This window comes from Sinohyriopsis cumingii, chromosome 9, assembly GCF_028554795.1.
Source record: "Sinohyriopsis cumingii isolate HCF-2022 chromosome 9, ASM2855479v2, whole genome shotgun sequence".
NCBI lineage: Eukaryota > Metazoa > Mollusca > Bivalvia > Unionida > Unionidae > Sinohyriopsis > Sinohyriopsis cumingii.
In genome coordinates, this window is record NC_142969.1 from 115,975,889 (window position 1) to 115,999,153 (window position 23,265).

At 36.5% G+C, this 23,265-nt stretch overlaps 2 protein-coding genes across 3 annotated transcripts in view; one reads left to right on the forward strand and one right to left on the reverse strand.

Moving 5' to 3' along the window:
• The window catches only part of LOC149792517 (uncharacterized), a 155,811-nt gene extending 150,022 nt beyond the window's left edge, over nucleotides 1-5,789 (reverse strand). Inside the window, exon 1 of the mRNA XM_089971138.1 lies at nucleotides 5,612-5,789. Within this exon, the coding sequence (XP_089827264.1) occupies nucleotides 5,612-5,664 (53 nt within the window). The 5' untranslated portion in view covers nucleotides 5,665-5,789. The remainder of the gene's footprint in view (nucleotides 1-5,611) is intronic.
• Nucleotides 5,790-14,440: 8,651 nt separating this feature from the next.
• The window catches only part of LOC149792518 (bridge-like lipid transfer protein family member 3B), a 129,813-nt gene continuing 120,988 nt past the window's right edge, over nucleotides 14,441-23,265 (forward strand). For both annotated transcript variants that reach the window (XM_089971139.1, XM_089971140.1), the window contains exon 1: nucleotides 14,441-14,761. In XM_089971139.1, the coding sequence (XP_089827265.1) occupies nucleotides 14,718-14,761 (44 nt within the window). In that variant the 5' untranslated portion in view covers nucleotides 14,441-14,717. The remainder of the gene's footprint in view (nucleotides 14,762-23,265) is intronic.

Here is a 23,265-nt window from a genome sequence, read left to right on the forward strand (position 1 = left end):
AATTTTCCTACAACTTACAAGTATTGTGTGATAAATTATTTTTAAATACAAAATTATTTTATCATTATTATTAATATAATAACTGTGAATTAAAACTTATGAGATCATTTAAGAATGGAGTAACTAACTGAAGTTGTTAAACCTAATATACCGGTACCAAAAATAAATTGTAATACAAAATAAATTATGTGCATCTGTACCTTTATTTTTGCACAAGCGGGCTTGTTTAATTTAATTTTCATTTCATTAACTTGTTCTAAATCCATCTATGCTATTATCTAGCTAATACTAATTATCAAAGTAATGACCTATACATACACAACCACTGATCTCTATGGTGTATGACCTATACATATACAACCACTGATCTCTATGGTGTATGACCTATACATATACAACCACTGATCTCTATGGTGTATGACCTATACATAGACAACCACTGATCTCTATGGTGTATGACCTATACGTATACAACCACTGATCACTATGGTGTATGACCTATACATATACAACCACTGATCACTATGGTGTATGACCTATACATACACAACCACTGATCACTATGGTGTATGACCTATACATACACAACCACTGATCTCTATGGTGTATGACCTATACATACACAACCACTGATCTCTATGGTGTATGACCTATACATACACAACCACTGATCTCTATGGTGTATGACCTATACATATACAACCACTGATCACTATGGTGTATGACCTATACATACACACCACTGATCACTATGGTGTATGACCTATACATAAACAACCACTGATCTCTATGGTGTATGACCTATACATAAACAACCACTGATCTCTATGGTGTATGACCTATACATATACAACCACTGATCTCTATGGTGTATGACCTATACATACACAACCACTGATCTCTATGGTGTATGACCAATACATACACAACCACTGATCTCTATGGTGTATGACCTATACATATACAACCACTGATCTCTATGGTGTATGACCTATACATATACAACCACTGATCACTATGGTGTATGACCTATACATATACAACCACCGATCACTATGGTGTATGACCTATACATATACAACCACTGATCTCTATGGTGTATGACCAATACATACACAAACACTGATCTCTATGGTGTATGACCTATACATATACAACCACTGATCTCTATGGTGTATGACCTATACATATACAACCACTGATCTCTATGGTGTATGACCTATACATACACAACCACTGATCTCTATGGTGTATGACCAATACATACACAAACACTGATCTCTATGGTGTATGACCTATACATACACAACCACTGATCTCTATGGTGTATGACCTATACATACACAAACACTGATCTCTACGGTGTATGACCTATACATATACAACCACCGATCACTATGGTGTATGACCTATACATACACAACCACCGATCACTATGGTGTATGACCTATACATACACAAACACTGATCTCAATGGTGTATGACCTATACATACACAACCACTGATCACTATGGTGTATGACCTATACATATACAACCACCGATCACTATGGTGTATGACCTATACATATACAACCACTGATCTCTATGGTGTATGACCAATACATACACAAACACTGATCTCTATGGTGTATGACCCATACATATACAACCACTGATCTCTATGGTGTATGACCTATACATATACAACCACTGATCTCTATGGTGTATGACCTATACATACACAACCACTGATCTCTATGGTGTATGACCAATACATACACAAACACTGATCTCTATGGTGTATGACCTATACATACACAACCACTGATCTCTATGGTGTATGACCTATACATATACAACCACTGATCACTATGGTGTATGACCTATACATATACAACCACTGATCTCTATGGTGTATGACCTATACATATACAACCACTGATCTCTATGGTGTATGACCTATACATACACAACCACTGATCTCTATGGTGTATGACCTATACATACACAACCACTGATCTCTATGGTGTATGACCTATACATACACAAACACTGATCTCTACGGTGTATGACCTATACATATACAACCACCGATCACTATGGTGTATGACCTATACATACACAACCACCGATCACTATGGTGTATGACCTATACATACACAACCACTGATTTCAATGGTGTATGACCTATACATACACAACCACTGATCTCTATGGTGTATGACCTATACATACACAAACACTGATATCTATGGTGTATGACCTATACATACACAACCACTGATTTCAATGGTGTATTACCTATACATACACAACCACTGATTTCAATGGCATATGACCTATACATACACAACCACTGATCTCTATGGTGTATGACCTATACATATACAACCACCGATCACTATGGTGTATGACCTATACATATACAACCACTGATCTCTATGGTGTATGACCTATACATACACAACCACTGATCTCTATGGTGCATGACCTATACATACACAACCACTGATCTCAATGGTGTATGACCTATACATACACAACCACTGATTTCAATGGTGTATGACCTATACATACACAACCACTGATCTCTATGGTGTATGACCTATACATACACAAACACTGATATCTATGGTGTATGACCTATACATACACAAACACTGATATCTATGGTGTATGACCTATACATACACAACCACTGATTTAAATGGTGTATGACCTATACATACACAACCACTGATTTCAATGGCGTATGACCTATACATATACAACCACTGATCTCTAAGGTGTATACACATAATTTAAGTGAATTTTGGTGTTTTCAATGTGAGTGCGCTTCATTTAACTTGTTTCTTTTGTCAAATCAACTCTAAATTTATTGTAATTGGAATTTTATTAAATGGTGATTTCATTTTTTTTTTAATTCTCCATATAGAAAAGGCCTTTGTACTGTGGTTACTTGCTCAGTTTAACAAGTTTTGCACCAGACACATTTAAATAGCATAACCAATATGGGAAGACTACACTTCATAGCAAATGGCAGTATGTTTCGGGGCATAATTTATGCATAAACACCCCCACTCTTCTACTTTCTCTTGTAACAAAACTTGGGATTGGTAGAAAAAAGAAAAAAATCTACCAATGATGAAACCAAAAACAAAACTCTCTGGCTGAGGCAACATTTCCTCACAATAGCAAAGTATTCTAAAAAATTATAAAATTAGTTATATGTTGGGTACATATATATTGATGAATCATTATTTTAATGCAGGTATCATATAAATCAATTGATGAAAACTGAAATGATTTTAGGAAAAAAAAGCTGTAATTAGTAGAACTTACAAGTGGATTGATGCAGTGACAAAAGCGTAAATGTGTATTTCAGTCTGACTGCACCCATGTAAATCATAAGTGTTGTGTTTCTCTCCATCTCTTCTACCAAGATTTAGTTATTTCCTTACTTTGCCAATCATTTCATTTTTATATTTCAATTGGCTGATTATCCATATCATGCCAAATTTTATTGAAGTGGACAAGATATTTGGGTTAGGGTTAGGGTTAGTTAAAAAAGAAAACCTGTTCCATCAAAAGCGAAAAGTTGAATTTGAAACCAGAAGAAAAAAGGGTAACAATAATTATTAAAGAGGGTAGCAAACTTAATTTCCCAATACTCAAAAGAAAAGTTATTTTTTTAAACCTGTGCACAGGTCACAAATTCATCAAATGATTTTACTCTCTTTCATTTATCCTTTGTCTCTATCTTGCACACACACACACACACACATACACAGAAACATGTACACAGATGAACATCAAATATATTCCTGCACAAGAGGTACTTTTTGCAACCATTCATAAATCTTTTATTGTTATAATTCATTTTAAAAAGATATAATTCTGTTAGACAAATACAAGTCCATTCTTCATGTCTGTGCAGATGATTGCTAAGTTTTGCTACTTTTCTCTTGTAGCAAATGTACCACACATTTACTAGAACCAATGAAAACTACATCATCTGAAAATGTTAAATAATACAACATTATGAGCATGCAAATAATTTGCAAGATAAATGATCCTAGATCACAAATGTTGCATACTGTAATAGTCTCAAGTCTATGTCACCAACGCCTAAGTGTTGTTAGCAAACAAAATTAAGAAACATTATTATTGACTGGTTTTAAACCAAAGAATGAATGATTGAAAAATTACTGAAATAATGCTATTATTGGGATCAATTATACCTTCTTGTTTTTATCAATGTTTCCAAATTTCACATGTATAATTAAATAATTAAAATGTGTGTTATCTGTCTTGTTTATATTATGGGTATCACTTTTTTCGGGATCGACATGTTACCCAGACATTCAATGCAAGGAATTTAGTAAGGAACTCAATGAGCTTTTCATCCATAGGATATCTGGATAATACAGAAACTAATCTATGAATAAAAAGAGTCCGTAAGTACTGTTTGATGTGTGTGAGCAATAAAACCAATTTGTTATGTACAGTACCATAAGCTGAGTAGGGTAATTAAGTTTTAAAGCAATGGTAATAAGCCAATAAATACAAATCCATATGTAATAGCCTGTATGGGGAGAAATTTTCTACCGATCAGAATTTTGGAACAAGAAATTCTAAATGGTTTTCAGAAACTACAAAGATGAAAAACACTGAAAATGTGGCACGATCATATTATAGAATGTATCATTATACTTCCTGTTTTTGCACTGTGAATTTTTTTTTAATCCGTTGGTTGTGCCTAGTTTTAGTTCTACAATGTAAGATGTCTAATAAGTTCTTTAAGTGTAAATATTTTTTATTATTAAAAGTATATACTCGTCTATACATCAGATAATATCAGGGTAGATATCTTACAGCATTGGCTCCCATCTTTTTATGACCACAACCCTAAATAAAGTTTATCTTAGCCTCAAGACCCCATTTCCACATTCTGATAAATTCTGCCCCCTCCCCCAACCCACCACCCAAAAAAAAATTCCTAGCGACCCTCAGAATGTTCTCGTGACCTTGATTTGGGTTGCGAGCTGGGGGACTTGCATTGTAGGACTATCCTAATATTAGGCCGATAAATCAGCCCTTCACCCGTGATATGATTTTCGTCCATCACTATCAACACAGATTTTATCGGACTACCCTAACATAAGCAGCCTTACTCAGATTTGATTAGAATTAGCTCAGTAAACAAAAAGGCCCAGCAACAGAGCCCAGCCCCTGCAAAAAGGCCCAGCAACAAGACAAAAACTCAGCTAAACATGCACCAAACATTGTTTACATTTTACTGATTAGTCCACAGGGTTTGGTTACAAAGAAAATTTGGAGTATCCGTCCTTGAATCAAGGGATGGGGGTTTCAACCGTTAACAACGATGTAACCTTGCCCTTGCTATATTGTTACAGTTTAGAACCCCCCATCCCTTGATTCAAGGACGGATACTCCAAATTATCTTTGTAACGAACCCCTGTAGATTAGTCGACGAAAGAACTAGGCACGATAGTGGAAGAACTGTCTAAATGGTCAAGCCGTACACCGTAGAGGTCACGGAGTTACACTTACAGTGACTTAACTTGGAAGGGCAAGGTTACATCGTTAGCTAACTTATTATAGTTACCTGGCTCTACAAATAGGACAGCAGATCTTCGCTTTGACCGTTTCTGAAGACATTTTGCACAAGTTCCGGCTCTTCGCTATTTGTCGCAAACTTTCATATACTTGCGCCAATGATTCGTATAAATTCACATCCGAATATAGCACAGGATTAAATCAATCTAATTGGCCAGGTCACATTACCATCATGTGAACTACCAGCCAGATTGGTCCGCTGTTTCTTATTTTGTTTATAAAGGTCCGAGACTCTCTGCGATCGGAACATCGCTCGGCAATTGAAGTAATGTCTTGAGATAACCCCGGAAGTCGTTGTAGGAATACACATCGGTCTGAGGACACACGGTAGTACTTATATGGAAAATGGGAACCAGCCTGGAAATGGGTAGAGATAAAAAATAGAGTATATATATATGAATTTGGCTGGCTAGGATTGGTTAATAATGTAAGTTATGTTTTACAAAAAGAATCTTTTGAGAGCTTATCCTAGTTGGAAGTGAAAAAAAGAGACATTGTTTTATTGATGGAATTTCAGTCCTTTAACGTCTTAAGTTTGGAACACTCATTACTAAACTTAGTACCCAACGCTTTGGTGCGGAATTGAAAGCACATGTTTCAAACACATGCAGGTCCAAAAAATGCAGAAGCTGACAACCAGGTTTCATCTAGACTGATAAATATAGGTTTGCTCATGAACACTCAGAAATTTAAAGTCAGTGAATTTTTAATATCATGGTGCTTGCATATGTTTACTGTGGGAACTGAATTAGTACCGTGAGTCCTTGATGGATTTGGTGATGTGCTTAGAAACGTCGAACCACGTTCTGATTCGGGATTTGTCTCCTTCCACCGCCATATTGTACCACGTGAAGAAATATAATTTAGAATATATTTTTCGGTGGCAACATATTATTTCAGATCTTTCTTTCTTGGCTTGACAGAAGAAGCCTTTCTGTTTCAATTGCGATCAGAACATCGCTTTTTCCTTCAAGTAGAGAAATAACGTAAGATGTACTTCATTGACTGAAATGTATCATTCCGCTAAAAACTTACCAATTCAGAAAGTATTCCATCACCTCCGAGTCTCTTTCAAAGAATCGAAAGAGGCGAATGTATTCCAAATGAGCTATCTGGGACCACAAGAATATGTGATGCTATAGTCAGCGAACGCCTAGGAAGAAAATAAAACAAGTGCAATGTAAATTAGGTGCCCCCAATATTTGGGCGTTAGGCACGTGTTGACCATGGTTAAATAAATATTAATACCGAAAGCAATGCAAAACAACATTTATATAAGGAAGAATGTTGCAAGAACAGTTTAGATGTATGTATCATTTTTGACGTCATGTTCATTAAAAAAATCATAATATTGATAAATGGCGACACTTTTACGAAAGTTAAGAATGAAACTCGGCCACTTGAAATAATAAACCGCAAGAAGGCATATGTTTATCCGCCACCCCGCTTATATATGCAAATTATAAATGTAGTTGCAGCCTATACAAGTAGAAACAAATGTAAGCAAAGAGACAAGTGCTATGATCCTGCGATTTTGGAACTAAAATTTGATAGTTCACCGACCACTCATCATCAGCAGGTACCTCAGGAGGTCTCCATTTTCTCATAAGAATTCCATTTTTAATGAAATAACAGACAGGAGCTTCAGTGGCTTCAGTTTCACTAATGGCTTTTTGAAACAAACAGGAGGTCTGAAGATCTTTTTCCTGTTCGACGATTGTCGTTTGTCACCCTGATTAGAATAAAGAGAATGAGTAGTTAAAAGAGGACGACTGTGATCAATACCTTCTGGTTGATCCAAACAAGGAGTGAAAGTGACCTATCAAAAGCTTGACCAATACATGTGTCAGCTAAAGGGATACTTTTGTTATCAACATCGTTATCAAGAGCTTTGTTTGCCATAGCTCTAGTAACTGCACAAGCTGGGTATAAATCAGGGAATTATTTTTAAATTAGATCGACTTTCTGATCCAAACAAGGCTTGTCAGTTACAAGTGGATTAACCACAACCTTGTCTCCAGCTAGGTCGTTACCTAGTAATAAATGAATGCAATCAACGGGTAAAACCGACACTGTTCCGACTGTCACGGGTCTGAGACTAAGTCTGATGACAAATTTACACAACGGAGTGGAACATTAATTAAACCACACTCTACTCCCTGAATAATAATAATTTCCTTTAAGAAGACTTCAAAGATAAAGGCCAAGGACCTGACAATAAAAGACTCTGAGAAGCTCCTGTGTCCCTTAAAATTTTAATAGGGATAGGATTGGCCGAATCACCCAAGAGTGATGTAGAACACGTCAATATGAATGGACCATATTCTCCATAATAAAATCAGACCGGATATTATAGACCCATCAAATGAATTGCTTTCACTACACGACCGTGACCCTGACCTCTTAGAAATAAGAGCATTGGAATATGTCTGTCTTGATTCTGATGCCTATTTTTTCAATTTGTAGCAATCAGAAATAACGTGACCTTTCTTCTTACAATGGGTACGGGTAAGAAGAGACAAGGATCTTTCATCAAGCTTATCAGAAGCTTGATTTTTAGAATGTGTGCCATTTTGATATTTAAAAGGGCTGGTATTAGGCTGAAATACTGTTCTGCCAGAGGACTGTTGAGGTGAAGTCTTATTTACGAAGGAACTTTATGAGCTAAAGAAAATTCATCAGCAGCACGAGCACCATCTATCAAACAAGTTTTTCTTTAGCAAATTCGACATGAGTTTGTCCAGCTTCTTGTTTATGGTTTCTGAATTTTTGCCGATAAGTCATAACCTTTTAGATGCATTCCTTAACCAGAACAAAGTCACCACTTTGGTGAACTGACAGTGAATGGTACTAACTCATAACCATCAAGATATAGTCCTTAACTACATCATAGTCAGCGCTCTGTTCTAGTGACAGTGAATTGTAAATATCACGAACTCTACCAGTGAGTGCACATTATAGTAACACAGTCCAGTGCTCTCTTGGCCATTTCAAATTTTCAGCCATTCTTTCAAAACGAAGAAAATACTGATCTACTTCTTTTTCCAGAAGAGGATGTACTAACTTGATATTTCTTACAACATCAACAGTAGGGGAGTTTCTTTCTTTTGCCAGCTCTAATTTCTCAATTCTAAATTGATATTCCCTCTCTCTTTCTCTCTTTCTCTCACTCTTCCTTAACTAACGGCATTTGCATCTGTTTTTTCTTTCTTTCCTCTCTATCTCTCTATCTCTAAAATTGTAACTGCGTTTGTTTTTCTTATTACTGCATTCGTCTTTCTTTCTCCTTTTCTTTTTTCTGAAGTTCCAGCTTCCTTAACTCCAATTCCATCTTGTATTTTAATTCTAATTCCTTTACCTTTATGTGAGTCTGATACAGACTTACTGATAGAACCAAATTACTTTTATCCAATACATTCTTTTCTCCCAAATACTGGACCAAAATATTTTTTATTTCTTGCTTTGTTAAGGAATCTTTCACATAAGAAAAATTATATTTTCTGGCATGTTGAATTAATTCATCTTTTTTTCAAAAGGTCTAATTGTTCCTGGGTAGGATTTGAAAGAAAAATTTCCACTTTTGATGACATTGTAGAAAAAGCTTGCTGATTTCACTAAAGTTTCAACATTGTAAAATAATACTTCGGATTTAACAAATTAAAAAAACTAGGGGAATTCTAATTTCAAAATAACAAAGTTTTCTGAAATATTTAGCCAAAATTTGTATATCCAAGGACGAGCAACCCACTTTGTTTGTTACGTGTTTATGCCGTCATAAACAGTAATAAGTCAAGAGTATGGACAAAAAGCATTGTACAATTTATCAAATAAATTATTTCCATAGAAAAACAAGGTAATAGTAGAAAAAGAATTTACGGTTTTAAGAATTAAATCGAAAAATAATCCAAGAATAATCAAAGAATTATAAATTATTAGTCCTTGTAAAAACATGTTCTATGAATCTAAGTTCGAGTCCCGACGAAATCCATAATGGAAGGCGATGACGTATGCTGTAGTCACTATAGCACTGAAGTGACAACAGTTCTTTGTTGAACCACAGAAAATAATCCGGTGTTTGAATTCCGAATAAAATTTAAATAAATATATTTGTCCAAGAATTCTGTATGAGCACTTAAATATTATCCAGGGAAATGTATTAATCTTTCATAATCCAAATAATTTGATTAAAAATTAAAATGTAACTCCAACTGGTCACAACAGAAAAAACACCACTCTGACGTCTAAGTGTTTAAACGCCCAAATAACTAAATTATTTAATCTGATTACTGTGCAATTCCGGTAAAACCAGAATTTCGAAATAGAAGCTATTCACATGTATCAAGTCACGTACATCCAGTACAGCCTCGATTCCACCCTATAAATCCACACTAGGAAAATAAAAAGAAGTTGTTTACTTCATCTGTTACTAATTTTAAATCAAGGTCAGGAACTAGGTCAGCATTTGATACAAAGTTCTATTATTTACGTGTTTACAAAACAAAAACAACAGTCGGGTCAAACTAATTTCTGGAAAATGTCAAATTTCAGCAAACAAAATTGCATTACTATAACATGTAATGGAATGAAAATTTTAAACTAACAAACAATTAAATTAAATCACATATAAATTAAATCAAATATACATAACAATTATTATTATTATTATTATTATTGTCAACTATCCCGACACGCAAAAATTTTAACATCTTTCCTTGAAAACTTCTCTGCATAATTCTTCCGGGATTTACTTTCAGGCATCGATCTCTCACCACACTTTGTCTCGTGCTTTGTTCTTAACTTATCACTATGTCAAAACATGCTACCTGGTTCGGCATGTGATAGATAAAAGAGACCGCTCGTCTATTATTCATGCACAACTTTGTATTGTTATATCTCTTGTTGTAAATTTCCCCTAGTGTTTCTAACATATACGATTCCAGAAACTGTGTAGTAGAATTTGTGTTAAGTGATTGTTTTGTAATCGTTTTCTTTCCTGACGAAGAGCTTGTTTAGCATGAGACGCTTGGAAACCGTTTAGAATTTGTGCCGTTATCAAGTTTTGTATCTTCGAAGGCCTATTGTGTCTGATGATGGCGCTGGTTGTGTTACCCACGGTGACTACGCATATGTCTCCTTGAGTCCAAAGCTGGAAGAACAAAGGATGTTACAGGTTGGGCATGGGAAGTCTGAAGACGCGAATTTCTAGGATGCTGAGATGTGCGGTTTTACTCTCATGGCTGTGAGTAGTTCGCTGCGTCCAACATTCACTGCTTCAACAGCCTTTGTGATAAGCGTGCGCCATGTGGAGCGGTCCTTGCCCGAGACTTCGACCTCGTTTGTTGGATTTCGACCGATTTCAGGTTACACTTAAAGTCGTCTTTGTATCTTTTCCTGTGGCACCCTCTTGTCTGCTTTCCTTGCTTGAGCTCACAACAGAAGAGCGTCTCAGTATTCTGGTCTTCTCCATACGATTAGCGTGGCTAGACCATCTGCGCTGGGCTTTCAGCAGCAGTGCCTCAATGCAAGAACCAAATTGCCCTTTTGATGACTTCTAAGATGGACACCCTGTCTTACCATTGGATGTGCAAGATCGACCGTTGTGGGCGGCTGTGGAATGGCTCCAGCTGCTTCACATGTCTGCAATATAAAGTCCAAGTTTCACAGCCATAGAGAGGTGAGGTGGGGACGACAGCTTTATAGACCTTGAACTTGGTTGGCATCTGAATGTCTTTTTCTGCAGGACTCTGACACGAAGTCTTCCTAGGGCTTGACTTGCTTTCCGGATCCTGGCTGTAATTTCATTGTCCAGCGACCCATCTGAAGACATAGTGCTTCCCAGGCATGCTTCACATTCTTCAAATGTCTACCCTCTCGATATCGACGGTGGATTGTGGTGGGTTTGTGTAAGAATGTAGCTGAAGGAGTACATCCGTTTTATCCAGGTGTATTGTGAGACCAAACAGCCTGGATGTCTCAGAGAACTTATTCACAGTGCTCTGTATGTGGTTTTCCTTGTGTTCCATCAGTGCACAACCATCTGCAAACATAACTTCGAGGAGTAGTCTCTCCAGTGTCTTTGTTCTTGCTAACAGCCGGCGCAAGTCAAACATGGATCCATCAAGGCGATACTTGATGTAGACTCCAATGTCTATGTCATTCACTGCATGGAGTTTGACTTAGGTGAGAAGATGCTGAACAGCACAGGTGCGAACACACAGTCCTGCTTCACTCCGGTCTTGGCGCCAAAGTGATCTGAGTACTCCCCATTGTCCAGGAACTCTCCTCTCATGTCACCATGGAACAACTGGATAAGGGTGGTGAACTTTGTGAGGCAGACATGTTTTCCAAGGACTAACCACGTAGCTCCTCCTTTTACAGAGTCAAAAGCCTTGGTGAGATCGATGAACACTCCATAGAGATCCATGTGCTCTTCCATCCATTTCTACTGTTTTTGCCTCACAATGAAGATCATGTCGGTTGTGCTACAGCCTGGATGGAATTCCACACTATGATTCAGGTAGACGTGACTTTGAGATTGTTGCGACATGTCTATTCAGGATGGTACTGGCAAGAATCATCCATGCAATGGAGAGCAGATAAACTCCTCCATAGATTATGTAGTCATCTCTGACGCCTTTATTGACTTAACTGTTTCCGTCACCATCTCTTTGAACTGGGTTCATTGGGGGGGGGGCAGTCAGTATTATTTCGGCAGACAGCTTGTTGTTGCGCTTGAATTTGGAACTTCAGCTTGTGCTCTGGGTTCTGTAAGTTGCATGTGTTGAGGACAGGCCTCACCTTTTGGGATCTCTTGTGGTGGTGAGGGATGATGTGCAGCTTAAGCTTGGTTCTGACAAGTCGATGATCAGTTCAGCACTCTACTCCGCGCATGGTTCTAGTGATGCGCACATCTCTGATGCCTCGTTTCTTAGTGATGACATAGTCTATGACGTGTTAATGATTAGACCTTGGGTGCATCCACGTTGTCTTGTGCTTCGCTTGTCTAAATATGGTAAAAGAGATCACAAGGCTGTGTTCAGCACATTTGCTCAGGAGAAGCAGACTTTTGTTATTCTTTTTGACAACCCCATGTTTCCTGATAACACCAATCCATTGAGCTTGGTCCATGCCAACCCTGACGTTGAAATCACCCAGCAAGAACAGCTTGTTATTGGCCAAAACAGACGTGAGGATAGAGTTCAAGTCGGTATAGATCTATTCCTTGGTTTTGAGCTGGGCATGTCTTGGTTGGGGCATAGAAAGTTATGATTCTCAGGAAGCGTTTTTGTATCTCTCTCTCTCTCTCTCTCTCTCTCTCTCTCTCTCTCTCTCTATATATATATATATATATATATATATATATATATATATATATATATATATATATATATATGACTCACGATACTATTTGTGTGGGTGAAGATAAAATATGGTATATATGGGTTTGGCTTGCCATAATTGGGTTGATAATGAAAGATGCATTTTTTGTAAAATGAATCTTTTGATGGCTTATCCTGTTTGGAACTGGAAAAGACAGAGATACTGTTTTATTTCTGGAATGTTAGTCTTGTAACAGCGTTAAGTTTGGAACAATCATTACTGAACATTAGCACCTGACTGTTTGGTACGGAATTTCAAACACATATTGATCCAGAAAATAATGAGGCTCACATGGTTTGCTCTGCATGGAAGCTGTCATCCAGGATGCATCTACAATGATAAATATAGGTTTGATCATGGGCTCTCAAATTTTTTCAATTATTACATTTTTAATATGGTGTTTGCATAGGAATTTGAACTGAATTAGTCCTATAAGGTCTTTCGGTACCAATTGCGCATGTCCAGGTGGGCGGAGCTTAAGGTGTAGGAACATTGCATTCAGAAATAAAGAATAACACTAGCTGTGATTGGTGCATTATGTAAGAGTTGTACTTTCTGTTAGGCTTAAAAAAGTTGTGCCTCTTGGCATTCATATCTAGATCATATTTTGTATTTTTTATGATTTTTTTTTAAATGTGGTAAACATGGCTGAAACTGTGTCTGTTGTGACTAGGTAACTCTTACCCCTGTCTAGTTCCAGCCGTTATCTCTCTTAAATGCAACGAGTACCTGGTTTTGTCCTTGTCAAATTGACAATCTAGCATTGTTCTCTATGACAGCGTGTGCTATGCATGCTGAGGTAGGATAAAAAGTATATTTATTTCACAAAACATTAGCATTGAGGTATATGGAAAAACAATTGGTACCGTGGTACCATAAATTCGTTTCTTTAATCCAATCGGAGTATCCTCGGCTTTTCTGTTAAGCTGAGACACCTCGTATGTAATTCCTGGCATTGGATACTCAGGTCCCCTCTTTTACTGACAAAGAGGCCGGGAACCATGCTATGGTTTTAGCACTTTATTCTGAACTAGTTTTGTTCACATGGAACGATATGGGGTGGAAGGAGTTAAAGTCACAATCAAAACAATTTCACACTTTGTTGTTGTAACATTTGTAATGTACTCGAGCAAGTACGTATCACCAAATACATTCCAGTGTACCTGCTAGTCATGTATTTAACTATGATCGGTTATCCGCTTATGAAATTCGACTAGACCTAGCAGTGTGTGCTCTGTAAAATTTGCAATTTTTCATTTTGGTGTCACCCCTCTGAGATGGTGTCACCTGGTGCGGCCCGCACCCCACTAGCGACGCCACTGCATTGATTTGTATTCCTACATTTGTTCCGAAGTGATTTCGGGATAAGACGGAAATGTCCGAGCAATATTCCGAAAACAGTTCAACCGGAGAATTACGCGAGAGTATGGTACGAGAATAACATTTCCAGACGCGTAAATCAAATAAAAGTTTAATTTTTTTTTTACGGATCTCTTTGTGTCTCAGTAATAGACAACTTAAATATAAAAAAAGAAAGAAAAAGAATAGAACTTAAAACTACATTAATTGTTAGAAGTGCTGAATCATTTAAACATGATTATTTATGACAAGAAATTTAACCAGACCTGTCAGTGATGTAAGGGACTTAAGGAAGATGGAGATGACGATATGAGACGGGTGATGTCTTGACTTGAAAGAAAAAACTGAAAGTCAGCATGGCTTCAATACTGAAGAATCAGATATTAAAACATCTATCAAAGTAAGTGCTAATGAGCTATTTTACGCGAAACGGGTTGAAATCTTATGCGAAGTCATGTGAGGTATAGACTACTTGTAACGATAACGGAACTGTCATTGTGTCGTATTCACTTGGATACGATCATACGTTCCATTTAAAGCGTGGAACTTAGAAGTATCATGTAAAACATGAAGGCCCTAGCCACGATTACAATAAAATATTATTTGTGTTGTTTGAAATTACATTTTAGCTTTCAAAGTTTGTCGTAATAGATTGGCATTTATGTTTGCATCAGTTTTCTTACAAGTTGAAATAATGCGCGATTGACTGTGGGTGGGGTGGATTGCTACCTCCTTTTGCCTGAACATGCGGTGTAGTGTGTAGCTCTTTGCAAGGTCAGTCGACCTCGCAGCTAGAGGTCCAACGTTTGACAACCCGTTTTGACGCTGTTGCACAGATTAATTTAAACCTACGGGTACAGTATTTTAAATTGAAGGTATTCGCTGTTAATCAACGCTGGTTACTCACAGCAAATCCCACAATGCAACCCTAAATGGAAAACATCCGCTTTCTTTTCCTTTTTTGGATTTGATAGATATCATACGTTAAAACATGTAACACCCCATTAGCTTATCTTTTATCACCCTTACCCACATCATACACAAAATATTTACCCTGACGTTCCAAGCAGATGGCAATAATAGTACACAACCAGTACTGATTGTGTATTGGAGATTGTCCAAAATTATCACTCCCCACCCACCTCATTACCACTCTAAAAGTAGCAGCGTAGAAGGTAAAAGGACCAGTCTGTAGGAATAAACTCGTTCTCCTCTATGTAGCCTTTTGTTAGCTGAATCATGTGCACCAGAGCCAAATCCAGGCCCAAGAACCATCAAGTTTTCTTGTGTGGTCTGCAACAAAGCCTGTAAATGGACAATGCCTTGTGTGTGCTGTGACTCATGCAAAGTATGTTACAGTAAAAACTGTTATGAGTGACCTGTGCTGTGAGCGACCACCTGTCATTTCTGACCACAGTTGTAATGCACTGATCGATTTTATTATATAAACACTCTGTTATGAGTGACCACCAGGAGAACGCTACTCGTGACCATGATGTCTTGACAAAATATGCATTTTTACACTGCTGTGAACGACTGCATCGCAATAAAACCCAGATCAACACCACTGACCTTGACTTAATCCTTTGTAAACATGAGAGCTCAGGATACATGTAGTTTGCAAACAAAGTGCACATTAAATAACACTACACTTGAACAATCATATAGCGAGATAAGTACCACTAACCATCATTTAATCCTTTGTATAAAAAAAAGACCTCTTAAATAGTAACTTCAACATTCTCACAGACTGCCGGCATGGTTTCTGTGCCAGACGAAGCTGTGAAACACAGCTCATAACCCTAGTGGTTAACCTTAGACAGAGGGAAGCAGTAAGACCTTGTTATCCTTGACTTACTTAGTAAGGCTTTCAGTCGTGTCCCCCATGAAATACTAAGTTGGACCACTAGGGCATCAGGGGTAATACCCAAAAATGGATCAGAGATTTCCTGAGAGACAGATCGCAGAGAGTTAAAGTAGATGGAGCAACATCAGACCCAGCAACGGTTGTTAATGGGGTACCTCCAGGGAGTGTTTTGGGTCCCATCCTCTTCCTGGTGTTCATCAATGATCTATCTGCAAGTGTCAAATCGAACACTAGACATTATGCAGATGACTGACTAGTCTACTGGGAAATAAATGCCTCCAAGGACTGTGAGATCCTTCAAGAAGACTTGAACCAACTGGCCCTCTAGGACAGAACTTTGGGTATGTCGTTCTACCCAGAAAAATGCAGCATCCTAAGAGTTTACAGGAAAAAATCACCAATCTTGTCTGAATATACTCTTAAGGGGCACAAGTTAACCACTGAGTAGGCAACAAAATATCTCGGGGTTGAATTGTCCAGAGACCTTTTTTGGAAAAGGCACATAGACAAGATAGTAAAAAAAGGGAACAGTAACCATGGTTTCCTGCACTGCAACCTCCAAATCAACAATGAAGAAGTAAATCGTGTGGCATATTTCACTCTGGTTCGACCAGGTCTTGAGTATTACTCGACTGTGGAACCCACATAATAAAGATATAATAAATAAGATAGGGATGGTTTTAGAGGAAAGCTGTTAGATTTACCACAAATAAACATAGTAACACTGGTAGTGTCAGTGCAGTGTTGAACCATCTCCAGTGGGAATCACTCAAATCCAGGTGAACCAAGGCCCAGCTGACCATATGGTACAAGATTGTGAACAACCTAGTGGACATACCAGCGGACAAATACCTGACCCTGGCATATAGCCAGACTAGAGTAAACCACAATAGAAAGTTCAATTTAAAGTCAGCATCGTCAAATTGTTTAAAGTTCAGCTTCTTCCCATGTACAGTAGGGACATGGAACAAACTACATGTACTATTAATAATTGCAGAAGCTCCTGACTTGGTGTTTCACAAGCAGGAGCTTTCCAAAATCACATTCTAATGAACTAGTCAGCTACAAGTAAGACCTAGTGATTCTCAGGGCTATGCTGGTTGAGGTTTCTTATCTGAGCGCCGCTACAGTAGCCGGATTGGTCAGAGTATGAAGGAATGAAAACATACACTGACGCTCTTTTACTTATTTCAGCCTTTCCTATCATTACTCTTCTGCACCGCTCCGGTGGCCTAGTGGCTAGAGTGTCCTCCTCAGATGCGGGAGGTTGTGGGTTCGATCCCTGGCCGAGTCATACCAGAGACTTAAAAAATGGTACTAACAGCTGCCTTGCTTGGCGTTCAGCATTGAGAGGTTAGTGTTAGGACTGGTCGGCCTGGTGTCAGGATAATGTGACTGGGTGGGACATCGTGCTAAATGTCTGCGGCATGATGCCCCAGTGCTAGACATCACTATAAACTGCCACATTGCAGACATCGTAGCGATATGACTGAAAAATTGTTAAAGCTACGTTAAAAATAAAACATGACATCACATTACTCTTCTGACTGTCCCATCACTTCAGTTTTTACTTTATCTTTGACCATGAACCACCCATTGCTTAATAGTCAAGTGTGTCCATCTTTACTTTATCTTTGACCACACACCATCCGTTGCTTAATAGTCAAGTGCGACATAATCCCTTTCCCCAAGTCTAAGTTTAACCCTTGTTAAACTTTTAAACCATGAGAAATATACATCTTTGCATATTGGCTTGCCCGATTGGAAGTTTTGTGTCAGCTTCACTTTAGTAGATAAAAGACTAGTGTGTGCAGATCAGACATTAGATCTTAAACAGGCAAGGAGAATACAACTCTAATGATCGTTGTGATCCAGATATGTGCTTTCATTAGGACTGAGTTTATTGTATTTGATCATTATTATATTTTATCAAGTACTTAAAAGCTAATCATAATTTTATTGGATAAACATGAAAATATGTAATTAAATTAAATATGAAGTATATTGTTCCATTATCCAGTTTCAAAATAGGCTAATACATTTGTGATGATCAAAAAGTATACTAATTTAGACTAGGGGTAGGGATTATGTCCTATCTTTCATTTTGCTGGAGGGGATTTTGTCCTAGGGAGGTTTCGTCTGGGGGGATTTGGTCCTACACCCAGCTTGTACCTCCTACCAATTTTAAAAATGAAAAGCTTCAAGGATATAATGAAAATGAACAAATTTCCAGTAAATTAGCGAATGTAACACATTGATTATCCACGTTTTTCTCTACCACCGCCTTTGCAGTGTATATAATGTCCATATGTTATATTTTGAATTTTTCCTTGTATTACCACTTTGTAGTAATATTTTAAAAGACTCATTTCCTATTTCAAACATTAAAACAAATTCAAAATAGTAAATGAGTCTAATGTTGATTATATAGTTATGTTTTACATTTCAGCTACATTTTTCAAAGTTTAAAGACAATATAATAACAAAAAGACAAGATTTGCATAATAAAATCATCATCTTTAATTTAATAACTTACTAATTTATGAAGAGCAGAAATGTTGTTAAGCTACTAAATAAAAGTTAATACATTTGATACAGCAGTTTTAAGTAAATCCATCTTATGCATTGTCATAAAATAAATAGTACATGCTGCAGTCAGAAAAGTAAGTTTATATTGCATCACTTGAGTCATAACTAGCAGCATCTTCCTCAGTGTCTAAATTTTCGAAACCATCAAAACTTTCATTATATTAACTGTCTTGAAAAACATCCATAACCAAGGCTGGACACGCTTCATTGACATTTGAGGGCTGCATTTGATTCACTATCATAGATTCAGAGCTATATCAACATACTTCCAGAAGAATTTCACATTTGCGGAATGTATTGTGAATAGTAACTGGTGTTATTCTTGCCCAAGCTGCCAGTACCCATTTTCAAATTTTAACATAACATTGGAAGGTGTTTAGATTATGCCATTTGGTGATTATTTATTCGTAGGTGACTATCTGATTGATTCTAAATTACCAGTAATGGATATGCACCTCTTTGATTGATTCTGAATTACCAGTAATGGATACATACCTCTAGGATTGATTCTGAATTACCAGTAATGGATACGCACCTCTTTGATTGATTCTGAATTACCAGTAATGGATACACACCTCTTGGATTGATTCTAAATTACCAGTAATGGATATGCACCTCTTTGATTGATTCTAAATTACCAGTAATGGATATGCGCCTCTTTGATTGATTCTGAATTACCAGTAATGGATATGCACCTCTTTGATTGATTCTGAATTACCAGTAATGGATATGCACCTCTTTGATTGATTCTGAATTACCAGTAATGGATATGCACCTCTTTGATTGAATGGATATGCACCTCTTTGATTGATTCTGAATTACCAGCAATGGATATGCACCTCTTTGATTGATTCTGAATTACCAGTAATGGATATGCACCTCTTTGATTGATTGTAAATTACCAGTAATGGATATGCACCTCTTTGATTGATTCTGAATTACCAGTAATGGATATGCACCTCTTTGATTGATTCTGAATTACCAGTAATGGATATGCACCTCTTTGATTGATTCTAAATTACCAGTAATGGATATGTACCTCTTTGATTGATTCTGAATTCCTGTAATGGATATGTACCTCTTTAATTGATTCTGAATTACTTGTAATGTATACCCACTTCTTTGGTCCTGCATTTAACAAAGAGGTGTGAATGTGGAATGTTTGAGACAATTAAAGACAAAAGAACTAATTGTGAATTGACCCAGTTTTTCTTAAATGATTCTGCTGTGGTTCACTGGTGTAAAGAAATTATGCACCATATGATATTATTTTGTACTATGTTTATAATGAGAAAAAAATGCCAACACAGATTTTGGTTGTTTATTATTCTTTATAAAAACCTGTATGTTATACACTTCTAATAGAAAAACAGGGTGGGGTGGGGGTGTGGGGTGTGGTATACATAACTGTGAGTTCTACTTGGATGCATGTTATTTTTGCTAATTTACAGCACTTGTTTCATTCATTGATGAATAATTTCTAATTGCCACAATGTGGTCCCTAATATTGTCACCTTCACATGACTTTCAAACCTAAGTGAACCATAATGCTAAGATGATGTCCTTATTTTTATTCTACCTTTTGCAATTTTTTTTCAGTATTAGACATTGCACACATTGGAAGGAGATGACAGTGTTTACCTTCTAATTTCTATATTCTTGGTCATACCACCTACTGAAATGCTGTAAACTTACCACCATATTTGTGCCAGAATCCATTGTAAATCTTCATATACCCAAATAATTCACAGAATTGATTTACATTAACCCCTGGTGATGAGTTTACATGGCAGAAGGTAGTAGCATACTGCCGAGCTCTGTAGCGTCAAGGTCATGTATGATACACTAAAGTGGGTGGTATTATAGAAAGGTAGACAGATGTAGCTCTACGATGATACCAAAAAATCTGGAATTTCTAATTGCACTACAAAATACAATGAGAAAAACCTCATTTTTTGGACCTGGTTTTTTTTTCTACCCAAAATTCATCTGTGGTCGGAATCTGATTTTGTGTCCATATTTTAGACTTTTTGGTCTCACATCTAAGGCAGACCAGTATGAACTGCAAACAGACAGATGAACCTTTGCAAAAAGTAGGATAAGATGTGCATTAGGAATAAAGAGTGGTCTCGATACGAAAATAATGGGTCCGTTAAGCAAAAAATAAAAGAACTCCAGCTTTTACTTTTCTGCTCATGCGCAAGCCAAATAGCCAATGAAAAATGATGTTTCTAACACAGCTAGGCAGTATGTTATTGGAAGATCACCTGGAAGTTGGTGTTTTAGGATTTATTCAGAAATAGCTTTAAAAATGTGTTTCCTACTGAAATTTCAGATGAAAAGGGCAAAAACCTCCAGGGGTTAATGTGTTAATGAACAGTCCTTCAGATATGTCATTTATTGACAGTATGAGTTGCACAATATCTTTCCACGCTATAGTTCTGGTTTTGAAATTTAAAAAATTATGAAAAAACCCACAGGTACTAGCACACCTTGTGCATATTATCTCTATAATGTTTTGGGTTGCAGCAAAATTTTAGACATGTACATACATATAGACAGACAGACACTGTGTTCGAGCCATATATTTCTTACACATGGCTGGGTAAGAGCATTTGTAACTTACCACAAGGGTACTTTTTTGTGACAATGGGTAGGTTGTCAAGAGATACGATATAAAAAATAGATTTATAATTTCACAGTGAAAATTTACTTTCATATTTTATTCTCCTACTGTATTCATACACATAGAATTTATGAGGAAAATAAAACAAATAAAAACGCTATCAATGTGGACTGAAATTTCTTTACATAAAGAATATAAAAAAGAGGACACTGGCAATTCAACTCAAATTTTTTATAGTGAACCACTTACTTTGTACATATTATCATAAAATAATAACATGTCAGCACTATACATGTAAGCAGCAGTTTTTTTAATTAAAACTATTTATTAGGGAAAAAAGAATATTTTATCTCTAATAAATTCCCTTCAAATACCAATTTATAGGGTGACAATATTTCAGTGTAATTGCCTTATTCGACTGAATAAACACAGCCACCTTCATAACTGCCCGATCCACACTCATTGTCAAATATCATCAATCAAATGGAACTTTCACCATTTGGTTTGGGGTTTTTTTTCCATCCTTTTGTTGGTTCATTTTCGTCATGTCCGTCTTACAAAAATTTAAACATATTTTGCTGACTCATTTTTGAGAGTCAACATATTTTCTCTACTACTTGAAAAAGTTTCTGCTGACACTGTTGTGCCTTGTAGAATTCACACTTACTTAAACAGCAGTTATCAGGGGTCAAACTAGGATTTGAGAGAGAATAGGGAAAAGTGAGAGTTCAACAGGGAGTAGTGGAAGCAAAGCAATATATATATATATATATATATATATATATATATATATATATATATATATATATATATATATATATATATATATATATATATATATATATCTGTGTATATTTGTGTGTTCCCTTATTTGAATTATAACCTTGGATTTAGGGAATACTTTATTTTTAAGTAGAATATCTGAGTGGTATGTACATGTATATTATAAACACATTTGGTACATGTATAAAATTATCATATTCATATCTAGTGTATTTTGGCCATATGACTTTAAGAGAGAATAATAGAAGCTATACATGGTAATGAATTTTAACTGAGAAACTAGATTACATTATTTGTAATTGCAGGTTAGTAAAAATGCTTACTCAACTACCTGTACCCTGAATCAAGATTTTTTTATTTTTACATTCTAAAAGTTCCCCATAATGGCACTTGAAAGATTCCTAAACTTGTTGGAACAACCCCTGTACCATGTACATGAGAGCAAATGCACACGTCTTCAGATCATAATGTTCATCCTAATTTCTTTGTTGCTGATAAAACATTACCGTAACTATTCATCAACAACACACTGAAATGCATAAAATTACAGACATGGCTCCTTAAAAGTCATTATATGAACTAAACCCTTCTTTCCAACTGAATCAACACTTACAACATATGAATGCATCTGTTTTTATAGAAAGAAGGGTTTTCGTAATGTAACCACTCACTTTATAGCTTTATTACAACAATCCATTAATAGGATTGCAGATTTATGGTCCTGTTATCTGTCTACATACTTGTAGTAATGTTAGACGTTAGTTAAATAGTATACGCTTTGCTGCTTTTTGGGGTATTTTCACAAAAATGGCAATGAGTGAAGTCAGAAAGCAACTTTGGCCTTACTGCACTTTTCATGAATTCCACAACATAGCATTGTCCCATACCTTTCTGGCCTACATTTAAAGCTTAGTTGTTAATAACATAATATCCAAACTTTGCTTTATATGAATATATTTGCCCAATGGTTTACAAAAATGTATGTTCTAGTCAAGTAGTACTTCCCAGATACAGCGATGCCCGCCAATATTTCCCCATA